Source organism: Choloepus didactylus, chromosome 19, assembly GCF_015220235.1.
Source record: "Choloepus didactylus isolate mChoDid1 chromosome 19, mChoDid1.pri, whole genome shotgun sequence".
In the NCBI taxonomy this organism is placed as follows: domain Eukaryota; kingdom Metazoa; phylum Chordata; class Mammalia; order Pilosa; family Megalonychidae; genus Choloepus; species Choloepus didactylus.
This window is the reverse complement of record NC_051325.1, coordinates 34078180-34096378: the sequence shown is the minus strand read 5'-3', so window position 1 is coordinate 34096378 and position 18199 is coordinate 34078180. Positions and strand designations below refer to the sequence as shown.

The window sequence follows — 18199 nt, the reverse complement described above, 5'->3', positions numbered from 1 at the left end:
ATATATACAAATCCTTTTTAAAAGCTAAATAAGCCTCTTGCCAGTCTTACAACCCAGGAATGTTTTTTTCAAGGACGTGGAAGCCATCTCTTTGAAACGGAATCTTCGAAGATAGCACCCTTATCTCCCAGTCTGCAAGGGAGGGTAAAGCCTAACTTGTTGCAAAACTACCTCCTGTCATAAAGATTTGAGATTATTTTTCCTTTGAATAAAGGTGATTAGCAAAGACAGGTAGGTACTCCAATTACTGGGTGAGAGGTTAGGATGAACTACATGTGACAAATAGTGCTGTCTAGTCATATGACTTGAGAACTAGTTGTCATATGTAACAGGTGGTCTCTGCCTGGCTATATAGCAGTGTGTGAGGTCTTTCTGTCTTTTCAGGAGGCAGACTGTGGATGCCACAGTCTGGTTTAATGCTTATTCAATAACAAAACTGTTTTCTTTCTCTTCTATTTCTGTGAAGAGGTTTTCTGGGTTGGCAAGAGATTTTCATTGTTGATTGAAAAGTGCAAGGTGCTCAGCAGTTTACCTCTTTTTCTGTAAAAAGAGGTCTGAGAACAAAGATGCTATATTTGTATTTGCTTACCTTTGCATAAATAGTCTTTGGGAAGATAAAGAAGGAACTAATAAAAATGATCATCGTGTGTATTGGGAAGAATTGGGCAGGGGAGGGGAGAGTGGCAAGCAAGCAGATAAAGCAACAGCACTATAGAAACCACTGACAACTGACTATTGATACTTTTGGGGGATGCAGGTTGGACTTGTCCTTTCAAGTTTGCTCTGAGTATAAAAGCAGGGAATGTCTTTATTAAAAAAAGAAAGAAAGAAAGGAAAGGAAAAAGTAAAACAAAATAACACTCTTCCCCTCCAGTTGAGAGAACTGCTTCTAAGGCTCTGCAATTCCAGTCTCCAGCCTGGTGGGGAACCTCACTTTCAGAGGCTTGGGATAGGATCCCACCTCCCCCCTAAACATCTCGCTCTGCCTCCCAGGTCACCTTCCAGGAAGCAGGTCGGGAGGGGTGACAGGAAGAGGTGTGAGCGTGTGGGGGGAGGGCTTTGCATTTTCAGGTCCCACGGGACACCCGCTGCATTCAGTTCCCAGCCGGAGTTTGTGTTGATGGACTGAGTCCTCAAGTTCGGCATCTGCACCCCGCTCCGTGACCTTGGCACTCCCCTTACCCAGTTTCTGGGCCTGTTTCCAGGTGTTAGCAATGGGGTGGGGGGAGGGGCTGGCGCCCTGGCATGGTCCCTGCGCCTCCTGCCGGCCTAGGCGGCGCAGTGCAGGCTGCAGGAGTCTGCGGACGAGAAGAGCCTCCACACGTTGACCAGCGGGAACATGAGCAGCGCTCCGAGCAGCGAGCCGAGCTGCACCGCCGCCCCGCACCACACGAGGGCGCTGCGGCTCTGGTCGCGCAGGATCACGCCCAGCATCACCTTGACGTAGCTCAGACAGCCAGTGAACAGCACCCACGAGATCACCTGCAGGGATGGGGCCGGCAGAGGTGCAGAGAGAAGGGGCTTGTGGGCTGAGCCTCAGGGGCGAAGGGCGCTCAATGCACGACCCAACAGGACTAGAGAGCCTCATGGAATAACTAAGTGCAGAGTGAGCCTCAAGGGGTGACCCTGCAGGGCTGAGGGGACCCCACGACTTGACCTCCCTCCCCGGGGGCAAAGGAGAACCCAGTGGCTTTTCTGTCTCCCATGATCAAGTAAAGAGCATCTGAGAGATGGCCACATGGGGGGAAGAGAGGGATTTGGAGGACAGGCTGGACTTGACCTTGTACCAGTCACTTCCCCTCCCTAAGCCCCTACTTCCAAATAAGAATCACCCTCTCCTCCTTTCCCACCCACGTGGGGCTTCCTGAGAGAGCAGCCACCAAGACTTTGGTCAACAGAAAGTACTCCAGCCGGGGGTCTTGGTTCAGAGATGAGGGGTGGGGGAGGGAGAGCAGCCACGAGTTGGATACTCACGATGAGGACTTCGCCACCCCAGTGGCCCTGCAGGAGCGGGCAGGGGCTCATCACAGCCATGGCGAGGTTGTAGGCCCCAAACCCAGACCCAAGCACCACGAGGACCACCAGAAATGGCAGAGACCTAGGGCAGAGCGAGGGGAGGTGAGATGCCTGGTCATTATCCCCACTGTCTCCCAGGGGCATCATGGAATGGCCAGCAACTGGGTTAGAGGTTAGACCCATATGGAAGCTTCCAGGCCACCAGGCTGAAGTGGGTCGGTGAGGCTCCGGAAGGGGAGGTCTGGCCCAAGGCACACAGAGTGTTAATGGCAAGAGCTCAGCAAAAGAAGCAGTGCGGGCTCTGGTGCCAGATGGACCCGAGTTCAAATCCTAGTTCTACCACTTAAGCTGGGAGCCTGAGTCTCAGTTTCCTCACCTGTGAAATGGGAGTCTTGTAGAGTGAACAGAGCCTGGCTCTGCCTTGCCCCTGATACCTTATCTGCTGCCAGATCTCCCTGCAATGCTCCCAGGAAACCAGCAACTGTGAGCACAGCAGGGTGCTGCAGGGTGTGCTGTGTGACCTTGGGTGACCTTTTCCTCTCTGGCCTCAGCTGCCCCCTGGGGCCAACTTGGACACAAGACCATTTGCTTTGATGAACATAACCACAGGAGGTCTTCCGGGAGATCCCATTTCTGACCCGGAGGACACTGTCCCTCTTGTGAGGTCCTTGTCCCTGGGGCTCCCTGTTCACACCAAGACTGGTCTGCACCCCTGGGTGAGAAAGGGGGGCTCTGCCCTGCCTCTAAGGACTCCGTGGCTCTCAGGTTCTGTAATTCTAACCTTCCAGGCTTCTCAGATTCTGCAGGACTGTGGGCTCTTGTCCTGCATCCCCAGAAATCTCTGTTCTCCCTTCTGGGCTTTTTAGGCCCAAGGGAGAAAATCCAGCTTCCCGGAAAACTGACATTTTCTAACTCTCCTTCCTGGGCTGTGAGCAGGTCCATGAAGCCAGCGAGGGCCAGGTGGGGCAGGGGGCTGGATGAGGGTAGGGGGGGCTCTGGGCCCTAAAATTTCATGACCCCGAGGTAGGCATTGCTCCTACTAGGTTTGAAGCCCTTGCATCAGAACACCAGATTGCTTACTAAAAATTAAAATCCCGGGTCCCAATCTAGGCTGGCTCAACCTGCCAACTTCCCAACTGCCAATTTACCAACGTCACCAGCCATTCTTCTAGGTTCCCAAGGGAGGCAGCCAGGGCTGGAGGCAGAAGAGCAGGAGGCAGAAGGGCAGGGCCCAAATCCTGGGGATTGTCTCGGTTTTCCCATTTGTAAAATGAGAGGCACAGTAGCTACCTGTTTCTCCTCCCGGGGCCAGTGACAATAATGGCCGACACTTACATAGGACCTACTGTGTGCCAGGCACAACTTTAGGGGCTGAACAACCCTGGGTGGTTGGAAATATTATTACCCTCATTTTCCAGAATAAAATCCCTGCTGCACAGAGAGGCAAAGTAACTTGTCCAAAACCACACAGATAGCCAGTGGCAGGGCTGGGATTTGAACACAGGCGGTTGAGTTCCAGAAACCATGTTCTTAACCATTACGCTGACAGCCCAATAGGTAGGGCTTAGGACTCTGGGTTCTAGAATGAATTCTTCCCCCAACCAGAGTCCCCGGGGCTAGAGGGTGTAGACCTGTTAGGCAGGAACATGGAGAGGAAGCAGGCAAGCGGGTTGGCCATGGAGCCAAGGGTGGCCGACAGGTGGTAGGCAGCTGGCCCGTAGGACAGGCAGGAGTAGGTCTGCACGGAGGGCAGCACGCCGTTGGTGAGCGCGTTCACAAACGCCACCAGGATGTAGATGAAGATCAGGGGAGCCGGGGGGCGGGGGCCCGAGTCCCCCTCCAGATGCTCCTGGTCCTTGGTGCTGTGCACTGGGCCTGGGGCGCCCGGGTCCTTCTCAGCCCGTGGCCGGATGGAGTAGAGTGTGACCTGGGATTTGAAGAGGTCTTCCATGGAGGCTTCCCAGCACCTGGGTAGGCGCTGGAGAAAGAAGAAAGCCACCAGGCAGCAGGCCATCATGAAGGAGAGCAGGAGGAAGTAGACCAGGGGCGAGAAGTTGGCAGGGAGGTAGCGGCTTTCCAGGTGGACAACGGAGGCTGCGGTCCCAGGGAGGTCAGGCGCCAGAGTGTTGTTAACTCCCTGGGTAAACACAAAACAAGGGTGGGCCAGGTCCCTGAGTAATGTCAGAACACGGATAACAGAACAGTGATAATATTGGTAATAAAGACTATGTATTATTAGTCACAAATGGTTGATAAATAATATACAAATAACTAATAAAGTAATTATAATAATTGCTCACATTGATTCACTGGCACTTTGCACGCGCCAGCGGCTCCTAGTGGGGACCATCAGCCCCCAGGTCTGTAGGAACCAAGGTGGCAGAATGGCTGGTCACTTCCCTGAGTGTCACGGGCACCACGTGGAGAAGCCACTCCACCTGGTCCTGACTGGGAGGCTGTACCTTTCACCACTCTACTACGCTTTAGGGGCAGCACCCATAAAGGTGTTTGGGGGAGGGGGGTTGCTGGCTGGGGACTGCTTGGCAGAAGATCAGCCCCACCTAAGGGGGGGCCTGGTGTGGCCAGATCTTTTTTGAGAAGTTTCCAGACATCTTCATTTTCACATGTGAAATTTAAAAAAATTTAAACATCATCAATTATTTCAAAACCTTAAGAAAAACTGCTTGCAGGCCAATTTTGTTTGTTTTGTTTTGTTTTGTTTGCTGAGGCCACTGGTTTGCAGCCAGTTTTGGTTTGGGTGATACCAGACACGTGTAAACTGTCCAATATCTAGTGAGAAAATTCTGGGGTTTCAATGACGTGAGGTGTTGAAGCAATGTCTGAAGTCTGTGGTTCTCAACCTGGCTATTCATCAGCATCTCCTGGTGAATTTTGAAAAATACAGAAATTCCCAATCCCTTATCTGCAATTCTGAAATCCAAAAACCTCTGAAAATGGAAATGTTTTTCATGACTTAATTGTCAGCAATGCTTGAACTGTCATGGGGCTGGTATGGCCGTCGTTGGCCCACTCAGTGTGGATGCTGGTGGGCTGGAGACAGCAGGGTCGCTGTGCCCACTTGCTGAATCAAAGGTGTGGCCATAGACCAGGGGAGGCGTGTTCTAAAATCTGAAAATGCCAAATTCCAAAACATAACAACCCCAAGGATTTCAGATGAGGGTGGCATCAGAGATTCTTGTTTAACTCTTCTGGATCTATGTGCATGTGTGTGTGTGTGTGTGTTGGGGGCGGTGATTGGGCTTTGGTATGTTTTAGAAACTCCCTCACTTGATCTACAGTGCAGCCAGGTCAAGGACACTGGCCTACCTAATGTCCAGGAGACACAAGCACGATCTGTGGTCAAACCAGAGTGATACAATGGCTCTGAGCCCTGCCGGGTACCTGGGGGATATTGTTGTCCCTGGAGGTCACAGGGCCTGAGGGGGTGCCTGATGGTTCAGTGACGTTGACACAGGTGGTGAGACCTGAGCCCTGGGCAAGAGCCACCAGGCTGGGCAGGAGGCCACTGAGTCCTTCGCCCACGAAGTAGGTGGTGAGGTAGTGGGCGGGCAGCCGGCTCATGAAGGGCAGGAAGGTGACGGAAGAGGTGCAGTCCACCAGGGACAGGAAGAAGGTGAGAACCAGGAAGGCGATGCTGCGGAGGCCACCCAGCACCCAGGAGGTCACGTTCCACAGGAAGGCGAAGAGGATGCAGGAGATGGTGCCCACACCCAGCATGGTGAAGATGATGGGCACGTCGTAAAGGCACGTGGCTCGGAAGTGATGGAGCAGGGTGACCAGGAGAGGGCCGACGTTGGCCAGCTGGATGACCACTGTGAGGTAGGAGGGCAGGTACCAGCCCTCAGGCAGCTCCATCACCAGCAGGGGCAGCTCTACCCAGAGCCCATTGATGGCCACCCAGGAGCCTGTTCCAAAGACGCAGACCAGCAGGTGTATCAGGAGGGCCATGGTGTTGTCTGCCCTGTCCGGAGGCCACTGCCTCCTCAGATCAGCCTGCAGTGGGGCAGATGGAGAAAGACACCAAGTGAGCAATTTCGAGTTCACAACCTAGCAAGAGACTGTGCTTTTAGGCCTAGAGTCTTCTCATCCTTCCCCTCTCCATGAACAAGCTGGCTTTTCATTAGGAGAAAATATGGACAAATTCCTTTATCACCAACCCTCAAGTGGGGAAAGCCTTGCTAACCATGACTTATAAATCCAGAGGCAACAGAAGAAACATTTGATACATTATACTGCATAAAAATGAAAACAAACAAAAAACCTTCTACATAGCAGAAAATGCCAAAAGCAAAGTCAAAAGACAGATGATAAACTTCGGACAAATATTTGCAACATAAATCACAGACAAAAGGCTCATCTCCCTAATATATAAAGAGTTCCTAGAAATTGAGAACAGAAAGACCAACAATCCAATGGAAAAGAGGAGAAAGGATGTGAAGATTCAGGGAAAAAAAATACAAATAAGCCTTGAACATATGAAAAAATTATAACCTTTACTCTCAATAGGCAATGCCAATTACAATGACTCCCAGGTGCCATTTCACACCAGTGGATTGTCCCAAAGTCAGAAGTTACCTGTCCTGGACAAAGTGACTCAGGGACAAGGTTACTATCCATTATGGTCTTGCTGGTAATAATAACAGAGGAGGGGCTCAAGGACGGTCATCAACACTTGTTCTCTTTGCTTATATTTGCATAAAGCAACTCTTGAAGGACATGTTGGAAGTGGTGGGAGGCTTGCAGCACCTCGGCATGTATTTTTTTATATAGTGTTGATTTGTGAACCATGTGAACATATTATTTATGAAAAAAAAAAACAGTTACCTGAAATAAAATTTCAATCTACTCTTTTCTTCTGAAATTATTGAGCTCCCTAGCTGGACCTCAGAGACCTCCTATTCCCATCCTCACCCCCCAACCATTCCACCGTCTGTGTGCCACCTTCCCAATTACCATTGGGACCGCCTGTGCTGTGGATGATCTGAGTCTAGGCGATACCAAAGGGGCCAGGAGTGAGGGCTCAGGAGCCAGCCGCCTGGGTTTGAACCCTGCTCTGCCACTCACTAGCTGGGTGACCCTGGGCAAGAGACTTTGCCTCTCTGTGCCTCAGTTTCCTCACCTGTAAAATGGAGCTATAAAGATAGTATCGACCTTGTGGTTTGTAACGAGATGCAATTGTGCTAATGAATCCAGTCATTTCGAATAGTGTCTGGCACACAGTGAACACTCACTAGGGATTAGCTATTATTACATCACGAAATGCCACATGATGATTCATACACAGCTATCAACATTTAAAAGGAAAGCAGTGCCCCATGGGAGACCACATGAATTACTGGTGGTACATGCACCACTTTGGAGAGAAACGTCAATTGGAGTGAATCCCCTCCTCTAACCCTTTGGAAATGGGGTCCAGAGGGGAGGAGATTGGGAGCTGGGATTTGGGGTGAGTCCCCACCAGCCTTCCGTGGTGACCCCCTAATTCTTTGTTTAGCTCAGCTCACACTGTCGGTATTTAACTCCTGTCTGCTTGCCTCTCTTCTTTCTGGAACAAACAGGAGTGTCCCTTTTGGCTGCACCTCACCCAGAAAAGCCCCCAACATCCCTTCAGGTCCTCTCTCTGCGGTTCCCATGCACAGAATTGACTCTCAAGGCCCAGGCTCCCTCCCTCCTACCAACCGTAGGGGGAGCGGAGGCCTCGACTGCCTCCTTGTTCTCCTGGCCCCACCTTCCCTTCCTCTCCTAGAAGCAAGCGGGAGCAGAAAGGGGTCAGACTTGTTTTCAGTCCTGCTCTGCCACCTCCAGTCTGCGGGGGGTCTTGGTTGAGTCACTTGAGCTCTCTCTTCTCACCTCTGAAGCTGGGCTGACTAATAGCCCGGAACAGGCCTGGCTCTGGGTGTGCACAGGACCCCAGCAGAGGAAGCGCCCAGAGAATCACCACGTGCCTTGCCTGGAGCACCCCCCACCCCACCCCCCATCCTCGGTCTACATCCCAAGCTTCCTGCAAGATTCCACCCCAGCCTCACCCCCCCCAGGGAAACCTCCTCTGGCTGCCCAGCCCTTTACTGCTGTCCTCACCCGGGCAGCTATAGGTTTAAGGTTTCTCTTTCAGGGATTTATGCAGATACATGCCTTATCTTCTGGGTGAGACTGAACTCTTCGAGATCAGGGACTGCCTTGGTATCTGGCTTCTTGAAGGCAGAAGGGCCTTTAGCAATGATCCGGTTCAGGTTTTGTAAACTGGCAGCTCACTGGCCAGAGCCAGGCAGCGGAAGTATTGTTTTAGTTTGCTTAGTGTTTTAAACAATTGGTTGCTGAAATCGGCAAGCCAGGAGATGACGGCATACAGAAATCAGGATTTCTGGTTTCTCCTTTCTGATTTCTTCTTTTGGAAGTCTGGCCACCTGGGCCCACACTCTTGGCCCTCTTTACCTGACGGTAACTGCCTGGCCCCACCTGGTCCCTGTGGGCATTTGAGTTTGCACCCTCCGCCCAAGCCCAGCCCTTATTTCCCAGAGGTAGGGTGGCTTGCCCAGGGCCCTACACCAGCTGGGGGCAAAGTGGAGGCTGGAACCCAGGTCTTTGGTCCCTCAGCCCAGGGCTCAGTGCACTGCCTCTGGCCACCTTGGTGCTCTCCCTGCAGCTGCAAAGACCCTGGAGCCAGACTGCCTGGGTTCAATGCTGGCTTCAATCCTGACGAGCTGAGCAAGTGACTTCACCTTTGGTGCCTCAGATTCCTCTCCTGTAAAATGGGGATGCTCCCGGTGTCAACAACATAGGAGCCTTAGGACGATGAATGTGCAAAGTGCTGGAACAGTGACACATGGTAAGTGCTCGATACATGGTAACTCATTATTATAAGATCCCTGTCTCAGCAAAGGTATCAATTGTATTTGAAATATGCAATTACCCTGAACACAGTTCTGGATACCACAAAACAATTATTTCCTGATGGCAACATTTTATCACCACTTCTTCCTAATCAATCACCAAGGGGTTAAGATCTACTCTGTGCCTGGCTTTGAGCTTGATGCTGTGAGGGATGCCAGAAACCGCAGGAGCTGCTCCCAAAGAAGAGTGCAAGGAAGAGCCGTGTAGCCTGCAGGTGCAAACGATAAGGTCAAGGCGGAGGAGGAGCTCCGTGGGAGGGGGCAGCTGGGATTGTATTCTGGAGGTGGGGTTTCCTGCCCTACCTTGGCCCAGGCAGGTAACCCAACAGCTGCAAAATGGGAGCCATCCCTCCCTGGAGCAACAGTGGAGTGGAGGAGAGAAGGGGCCTCTTTCAAAGGCCAGGAGCTTTGACACAGCCTCTCATCTTCCCACTGTACTGTCCAAGAAAACCCAGAAACAAGTGGTGGCTGCCCACCCCAACCTGAGACCAGAATCTGGTGTCAAGCAGACAGAACCTCACTGGAAAAAAGCTGTCCCTCCCCCATCGACTCAGGCAGATTTCTGCCTATTATTGATAAAACAATACAGATAGAAAAAGGTAGGCAGTTGTATGCTTTTCTGAGGCCAGAGGCTGCTAGCTGTTTCCCAATAGCCACTCTGTATTTCCCTAGTTGTTACAGAGCCCCAGTTTTTGGGGGGCAACAATGAAAAGACTACATTTCCCAGGCTCCCTTAATGCGACCTAGCACTGGCCAGCGATGTTGGGAGTGACATCAGGTGAGGGGCATGCCTCTCTGCTCTTCCTCCGTCCTGCTGCCTGGGACGCAGGTGTGCAGCCATTTTGCACCATGAGGGGTGGGGGTGGGGTGGAAGGAGACCAGACCTTGGGAGCTTGTAGCATGGGGCAGCCACACCAGCCTGCAGCTTGTTTGTTTAATGTTCTTGTTTAAATTGTAAATAAACTTCAATCTTGCTTAAGCCACTCTTATTTTACATACAGCAAAAACCGGCTCAATATGTACAAAGATATATTTTCAAGGATGTGTATTGACCAATGATAGTAACCAAAAACTAATGGATACATTTACCTCTTGCTCTATGTTCTCTCAGAAACTCAGATCCTGTCCCAAGAACCAATATCTAATAAAATAGTTGTTTAGACACATCTAAAGAGACACCAAAAAGTTACTAGTAAACCACCCTGAGGGTGCAAAGTTCTTCCAGAGAAATGCAAAAAGAAGAACAAACAAACAACAAAACCAGAACAAAAGAAAGAGACAAGAGAAAGTGGTTTCAATATAGAATTTGGTGACAAAAGTATAAAGTGAGGCCCAGAGTCATTTCATATTGATAATGACTATAATTCATAATGGAGCAAAAACTGCTGTGAATATTCATATGCTGCACAATATCCCCCCAAACAGTCTCGGGCATGCAGGAGAGATGGACAGAAGTGGAGTATGGCAGTGGGGTGTTTACTCATCATTCCAGGCCCTGCCAGCCAAAGAGCGTGCAAAGTTAAAGATACGGAGATGACAAATGATACACCTAATAAAGAGGAACAAATAAGTAATTAAAGGGAGGAGGCAAATTTGCAAAAGATGGTTACCCTTATCATCTGAAAAGCTATTAAACTGATGAGAGAGTTCAGCAAGAGGGCTGGTTACACCTTTACAAACATCAGTAGCTTTCCTGCATTAGAAAATAAAATCACACTTGTTATTATTGCACAATCCTATCTGGGGGGTGGGGAGGGGAATAAAGCTGGATCACATCTCACAACAAAAAAACCAATTCTAGATGGATCAAATAGTTAAATATTTAAAAAATTAGAAACATAATAAAAATGGCCAAAGAATATTTTTATAATCCAGGGGTGAGGAAGTCTTTCTGTTGCTTTAACAGTATGATTTATAATCCAGAAACCATCAAGGAGAAGATGAATATGACAAAGGATCATGTCCTTAAGGAGCTCTGATGGACTTTAAGAAATTCAGAGGTGGGGGTGGGGGCAGTGGACATCAACTGAAGTGTCACAGAAATGCATAAAGTGGAACCAATCACCACCAATAAAATCCAGCCGATAGACACAAGAAAAGAAACACACCCTCACTCAGAATAAACAAATGGAAATCAAAACAAACGAGGCGCCACTGGAAAGATTAAAAAAATTGAACTCTGCACTGTCCTACGTTGTTGCATGTGCGGTGGGAGGGAGGGGAGTGGGAGCTCCATCTCCACGGAGGACAGCTTGGTAGCACTGACCCAATGTAAAAAACACCTACTGTGTGGCCCAGCAATTCCACTTCCAAGAATCTATTTGGCAGGAACCCTGGCCCAAGTGCAAAAAATTTGGCTGTTTGCTCTCTGATGATAAGAACAAAAATCTTGGCACCGCTCAAACGTTCATCGGTAGGGGCTGCTTAAACAGCCCACAGTCCATCCACGGGGAAGGAGACAGAACTGTATGTGCTGATATGAAATTAGCTCTACAACATATTAAGTGAAAAAATGCAGAGTATGACCACATGAGTGTTTTAGAAAAGACATGTATATACACACCCTACCTATTACAGATATATACACCGGGAGGGTGCACCACACACAACAATAAGCTTTGTTATTACTGGGTCACCATTTAGGGGAAAATATAATTCATAAAACGTAATGAACTATTACCAGGCCCCATGAGGAATCAGTGGCCTTCTCTGAGAGGTGGAATTGAAGACTTAACTCTTCACTTTACATCTTTCTATGCTATTTGGATTTTTATAAGAAATATGTGCAGAGGGCCTTATATCTTGCATTTGAGACGCAGAGCTGGTTGGCTAATGTTAAAGCTTGGTTAAAGTGAAAATTCACACTTGCAGCCCGAACAATTTAATTTGATTTAAAACATGTAACCCTGGATAATTTTTCATCCATTTCTCTGTCCTGCGGCTCTTTGGCCAGTCTCTGGAGTGGCAGGTTCCTGGTCTCGGTTTTCTGGTTCTCATCACACCTCACGGCGTCTCTCCAACGCTTGCGCCCCCTCCCCTCCTCACTGTCGGGTCTCCGGGTGTCAAATCCGAGAGCGACCATCCCCACCCATCCCCGCCCATCCCCACCCGTCTGCTCCCGCCAGCAGCAGCCGCCGCAGCGGAGGGCCGTCCCTTGTCCTTCCAAAGCGCCCTTCCCTGGGCCTCTTTCCTCCCATCACCGGACGCTCTGCCCCTTGCTCCTTTGCCGGGTCCTCCGCATTTTCCTGGAAGCCTGGGGTGCTTAAAACGCAGGTCTGCGCGCCCATTGCGGGCTCCCCCCGCCGGCCAACTCGTCCCCCTGCCGCCTGCTCAGCCTCTGTCTGGAGGTCTAAGGGGCGCCTCTAACCCAACGTGCCCAGAACCTTCCTCCCGAGGCTTCCCGGCCCTGAATCCGCCCCATCTGCAGCTGAACCCATCCTTCCCAAAGTGGCAGCTGCGTCCTTCCAAACATCACTGTCACCCTTGACTCCCGTCTCTCACTTGGGCGTCAGATCAGCGGATCTTGTCAAAATCTTCAAAATAAATCCAGAATCTGACCACTTCCACGGCTCTCACGGCTCCCCCTCCCGCCCCCTGGCACAGGCCCCTCCCTCTGCTCTCCTGGGTACCGCCCCAGGCTCCCTCCTCAGTTTCTCCCATCTCAATCCATTCCACCTGCGGCAGCCAGGTAGGGTCTTTAAAACCTGAGCCAGGTCATGTCCTTCCTCTGCTGAAAGCCACCTCATTCCACTCAGCCACACCTGCTCTGGCCATGTCCTCACCGTGGGACCCGATTGCCAACAGCCCTGCCTCTGGCGGCTGGAAGAGCCCAGTTCAATGTCAGGCACACCTGGACCTGGGCCTGGAACAGGCTCAGAGCTCAGGAAATACCAGCTATCATCATAATTTGTGAAGTCCTTACAAATCAGGTGAGAAAAAGCGAAGGCTGCAGCCAGGAAATGGGCAAAGGACTTGAATGACAATTCACCCTCATGCGTGCAAAACAAAATGAACCTTGAAAATGCATTCCCTCTGTCCGTTCATTCTACATAGTGCTGGAGGGTCAGGGGGTTGACGCTGGGCCATGCTAACCAGGCCCTACTTACAGTCTACTGAGGATGGACAACACATTTGTTTTTAAAAAATGAGAAACCCAAAGGATAACAGGAGATAAGGGTAGGCATTTGGGGTAATGGTGGGAGTAGGGATTTCCCTGAGGTGGGCAAAGAAAGCCTCTGAGGACCCAACTCTTCAGCTGAGAACTTAAAGAGGAGAAGGTGTGAGCTGTGTGAAGTTCTGGAGGGAGAACATGCCATTTGCAAAGTCCCGTGGTGGGAGCGAGCCTGGGCCAATGCGGCTAGATCTGAGGGCTTGATAGGAAGACAAGGGCAGACAGGAGTAAGGAGTTTGAATGTCATTTTATGTGCAATGAGTCCCATGTGCTAAAACCCTAAATCCTCCCTCTCCCCATAGTGCTAAATTCTCTGGGTTGCAATCCTGACTCCACCACATCTGTGTAATCTGAGACAAGTGATTTAGTTCCGAGTCTGTTTCCTTATCTGGAAAAGGGCATGATGTGGGGTGTGGTCTAGCCCGGCCCACCTCCTCTCCCCTGTCCTGGCCCACTTCCAGCCGGCCATACCAAACTACCTCCTGTTCTCCAGCAGTGACAGTGGGTGTGGGGAGGTGTCCCAGGCTGCGGGAAGGGCGCGTGCAAAGTCCTTGGCTCAGAGAGCTGAAGAGTGGCTCAGAATGGCTGAAGCTGTGTGCTGGGGACACTTTAAAAAAAAAAATGCTTACCAGTATTTTCTATTTTTTTCTACAGTGACCTTGTAGTCCTTGTGATATTTATTGGGCACCCACTATGCACAGCACAACGATCCCTGCTCTTGGGAATGTGCAGGAAGCAGACACTAAGCAAAATAAAAATTAGAAATATAAAGCAAGTCAGCCAGTGGTAAGGGCCGTGGAGAGGAGTGCAGCAGGGCAGTGAGGACATGCAGGAAGGGGGTGGGCATGAGCTGTGTGTGGGGAAAGAGGGGTCCATGGACGGAACAGTGAGTGCAAAGGCCCTGGGGAGCAATCCTACCTGCCATGTCCCAGAAACAGATGTTGGTGTTTGAGGTACAGCTAGAAGTCAGGAGGCCTGCATGGCTGCAGCAGCAGGAGTGAGGGAAAGAGGGGAGGAGGTGGGGTTGGGAGGAAATGGGGGCAAGTCACAGGAGTAGGGGTGGGGCAGGGAGGGGAGGTCTGATTTTCCTCTGAGCCAAAAGCTCCACTGCTGGAGGCCCTGATTAAATCAGGCTGCGATTTAATTTTAACAGGATCTTGTTGGCTGCTGTGAGAAGGAGGGGTCAGGGCTGAGTCAGGAGTGAAAACCGTCAGCCTGTCAGGAAGCTGGTGTATAAATCCAGCCCAAAAAAGATTATAATAATAATAATAGCTGCCATTTTAAGTGCAAGGCCCTGAGCTTGAATCCTCTCAACAATAATAAGCATTATGCTTATCTCCATTTTACAGATGAGGATGCTGAGACTCAGAGAGGGCAAGTAATTTGCCCCAGGTCACACAGCTGGTGAGATGGAGAAGAGGCTGTGGAGCCAAGCTGAGCAGGGGCCCTTTTCACTGGCCTCCAACACCTCCCAGCACCCAGCACTTGCCTGGGAAGCTGGGAAATGGGCTACCAGCCCAGGAGAACCCAAGATAATTTCGAAGACTATATTTGCTTCTCAAGGATCTAGGGCCTCCTCGGATTGCAGAGACCAGAACACTAAGGTTTTGAATGAGAAATGAGACTTAAGATTTTCCCATAGAGGGTGGGAGGACCCACAGAGAAGCTAGAAGAGTCAGCCCCAGGGCTAGGAGTCTCTTTGCCATTCTTGATTCAGAAGCTGAGAGAAACGGGAGTCCCACGCCCCTAGGGTAGAGGAAGGTGGGGGGAGCTGGAAGGAGAGGGGGATGTGGGTGGAGTGGGAGTGGTGGGGGGAGTGAACAGTGGGGCCAGTCCAAGCAGCCCGCCCCCAGGCATTCTCTCCTGCCCTTTCCTCTATACCCTGCAGAGCAGAGTCACGGAGTTGATGGGTATCTGTGTTCTCACCCACTGGCGTGTAAGCTCCATGCCAGCAGGCCCTGTCCTTCCCCCTTAGTGCCTGGATGGCTGTCTGGTTTACCAAGAGCTAGATCACCCCAACCCCTTGGCGCCGTGGCTGGGTCCTTGATCCTCAGCTGGCAAGCACAGAGCCCCATGGGCCAGACTGCAGGAGCTGCCTCGGCCCCTCAGAGGCTGAGTGGGCTGGGGCGACCCCAGTAGAGCCAGCTGGCAGCCTGGGAGCTGGCCTCACCCCGTTCCTGGGCAAGGGCCGAGTCACGGTCCCAGGTTCTAGGCTCCTGGAGAACTGGGTGCAGATCCTTGGTGAGTTCTGAGGGTCCCCACCTGGGACCTGGCCCTGCCCTAATAAGATTGGCATGAGGGCTTTGAGTGGACAGAGCAGGGAGGCTCAGAGAGGGGCAAAAAACCTGGACGGAGAGATGCGGCGATAGGCGAGAAAGGCAGAGAGACAGAAAGAACCAAAAGCTAGAAGGAGAAACAATCAAAGACAGAGAGACCAAGACAGGGAGAAAAGAGAAACCGAGGCAGAGGAAGGTGGGTGCTGCTCAGCTGCTTTCCACACTGCTCAATCTATGCTTACTGAGAGACTTTCCCCCACCCCTCCTTGCCTCGGAGCTGAGAACTCCCCCATGTCACCCACCCCATCACACAGAAGTGGGGAAACTGAGGCCTGGAGGGCAAGGGGTGCACGCATATGTCCTGCCCAGCACCAATCTCAGGTCGACACAGTCATCCAGGCCTGTGCTCACTGGCCACGTGACCTTGAGCCAGCTGCTTGCCCACTGGGGGCCTCGGTCTCCCCATCTGTGTCAGGTTCTAGGGATGCCCCGGCTTGGTGGCCTCGGCTGCCAGGGAGTTATCAAGGAGATAACCGGAGCCCAGGCTGGCCTTGGGTACTGATGAGTTCTCTGCCTCCTTCTTCTGCCCAGGCCTGCATGGGCTCAAGCCTCCCACCAGTTGACCTTGGGGTACAGTCTCCCCCAGGCGGGGTTCTTCTGTTCTCAGTGTCTGTTCCCAAACCCCACACCAGACCGGTGAGGCTCCAGCCCCGACTTGGCAGGAGGGGCCTAGACTCTGGGATGGCACAGCCGGACAGAGGTCGGTAGGGGGCCTGTATTTTGGCCTTGGAGGCCGGAGGGGTCTGGAGTCCAACCTGGCAGATCCGCCTGTCCCAATCCCAGCCCGATCCGCTGGCCAGCCCTCCCTCTCCTCCCTCCCTCAACCCAGTCCCTGCAACTGGGGGAAAGGCCACGGGCCACCTGCTGCTCCAGACACGCGCCCTCCACCGCGTCCTGTGCTCCCAGCCAGCAGCCCGCCCCTGGTACCTGCAGTCGTGCCCTCTTGCCCTGGCGGCCGGCTCCGCCTAGTTACCTGCTGGGCCTGTTCCGGAGAGGCTCTGCGAGGGACGGCTGGGAGGCAGCCGGTTAGTATTAACCTGCCCTGCCCCCTACCTGCGGGGGGGACGGGGCGGGGCTCCGGCACCCCCAAGAGCCTACTGTGTGCCCGGAATCTGTCCAGCAGCCCAGCCGGGAGGACAACCACATGGTAACAGCAGCAACAAAGGGCTCACTCACAGTACTGAGCCTGGGCTGCCACCCAGATCTTGGGAACATTGACCCCCAGAAGGCAAAAGACCTGCCCAGCCAGTTGCCTCCAGCCCACTCCCTGGCGACTCTGGCCCAACCCTGGGTTTCCCAAATACTTGCTCAAATACTGTCACTTAATTAAGTCACTTGTGGGTAATCACAGCACTTACCCCACAGGACTGAAGTCATCCCAGCCAGCGTGTGCTGACTCGGCCAGGACCATTCTTGGGTTTGACCCATATTTAATCATCTCCACAGCCTTTTGGGGAGATACTATTATCCCCATTTTTCAGGTGAGGAACCTGGGACTCAGGTTGAGTCTCATGTGGGGTTACATTGCATGTGGCGGAGCTGGCCTTGGCCCCAGGCCCACTAAGCCACCCTGACAAACAGTAACAGTCAATATCTGATTAAGTCTTCCGACAATCCTATCAGGCAGGTGCCAGTTTCATCCTCACTCTATAGATGGGGAAACTGAGGCTCAAAGAGATTAAGTGATTTGCTCAAGACCTGCGGCAGGGGAAACGCAGGGCCTAGCAGTAGGACATGGGAGGCTGTCCCTGATGCTCCCCTTGAGAGAACAATAGCTGGGTGGAGCAAGATTGGTGAGGCTAGAGGTGGGCCTGGTGGGCAGGGGCTGCTTCTTACATGGTGTTACATTATCCAGATGCACCGGGACTGATACAGCTGGCCCCGTTGCTGGGCGCGTGTTTTTGCTAGCCAGAACAATGCTGCAATAATTATCCTCGTCTGTCCTTTGGCCCATGTGCAGAATACCCGTAGGGTCAACTCCTAGCAGTGAAACTACAACACGCTAGAAAGAGATCCAGTTGCCCTTCAAAGAAGCTGCACCAGAGACCATGAGTTTCCCACAAACAGAAAACACATAGGTCACAAGGTCGCTCACATCCCACCCCCAGGGATCAGTTAATCCGCGTCCCTGCCCCCAGGGTCTGCACAGGTAGGGACATCCCTTCAGGCAGTTCTTGAATGGATCTGTGGATGATTGGATTGGGGGAAGGAAATGACATGCAGTTACCAAGAGTAGCCACCAGGAGGCGCAGGGAGCCCCAAACCTTTCCTACGGGCATCTGGCGGCCTTAGGACCTTCCTTGTACAAGGGGTCTGTGTGGGGCCCAAATGCCAGGGTGAGGAAAAGGTGGGAGGTGGGAGGAAGTGGAGTGGATAAGGCGATGCGGGAGAAGAGGGGCTTCTGAGGGTGCCTCAGAACAGTGAAGGACCAGTTTGTTCCCCCACAAGAGACCCCAGCATCATGCAGCACCCCCTCTTCAAAGCAAACAAGTTCTCATATTCATGTATTGAACTCAAGAGTCCAGAACAGAATGGAAAAAAAGATTGCAGGATAAGTATGTATAATATGATTCCATTTGTATTTTTAAAATCCCCACAAATAGCTTCTGTATATGCTCTAGGTGTTTGTGTTTACTAAACATATGTGTGTATATATAGATATATATATCCATAGGAAAAAATCTGGAAGACTGGTGATCAAATGAGGCTTTAGCCTTAATAGAAACATTTGAATTTCTTAGGAGTCTGTAACTCTGAGTTGTATA

The 18199-nt window shown here is 51.6% G+C and overlaps 1 protein-coding gene across 2 annotated transcripts; it reads right to left on the bottom strand.

Annotated features, from left to right (window-relative positions):
• Positions 1–649: 649 nt before the first annotated feature.
• SLC52A3 (solute carrier family 52 member 3) lies at positions 650–16426 on the bottom strand. 2 transcript variants are annotated; one of them, XM_037811838.1, is made up of 5 exons: positions 16362–16426; positions 5419–6030; positions 3648–4153; positions 1975–2098; positions 650–1482 (listed from the first exon to the last, which is right to left on the bottom strand). In XM_037811838.1, exons 2-5 carry the CDS (start codon positions 5983–5985, stop codon positions 1270–1272), a joined length of 1410 nt encoding a protein of 469 aa, XP_037667766.1. In that variant the 5' UTR covers positions 5986–6030; positions 16362–16426; the 3' UTR covers positions 650–1269. The 2 variants fall into 2 exon arrangements, with proteins under 2 accessions (XP_037667766.1, XP_037667765.1); XM_037811837.1 differs by lacking the exon at positions 16362–16426 and adding an exon at positions 14017–14063.
• Between the last annotated feature and the right edge of the window lie 1773 nt (positions 16427–18199).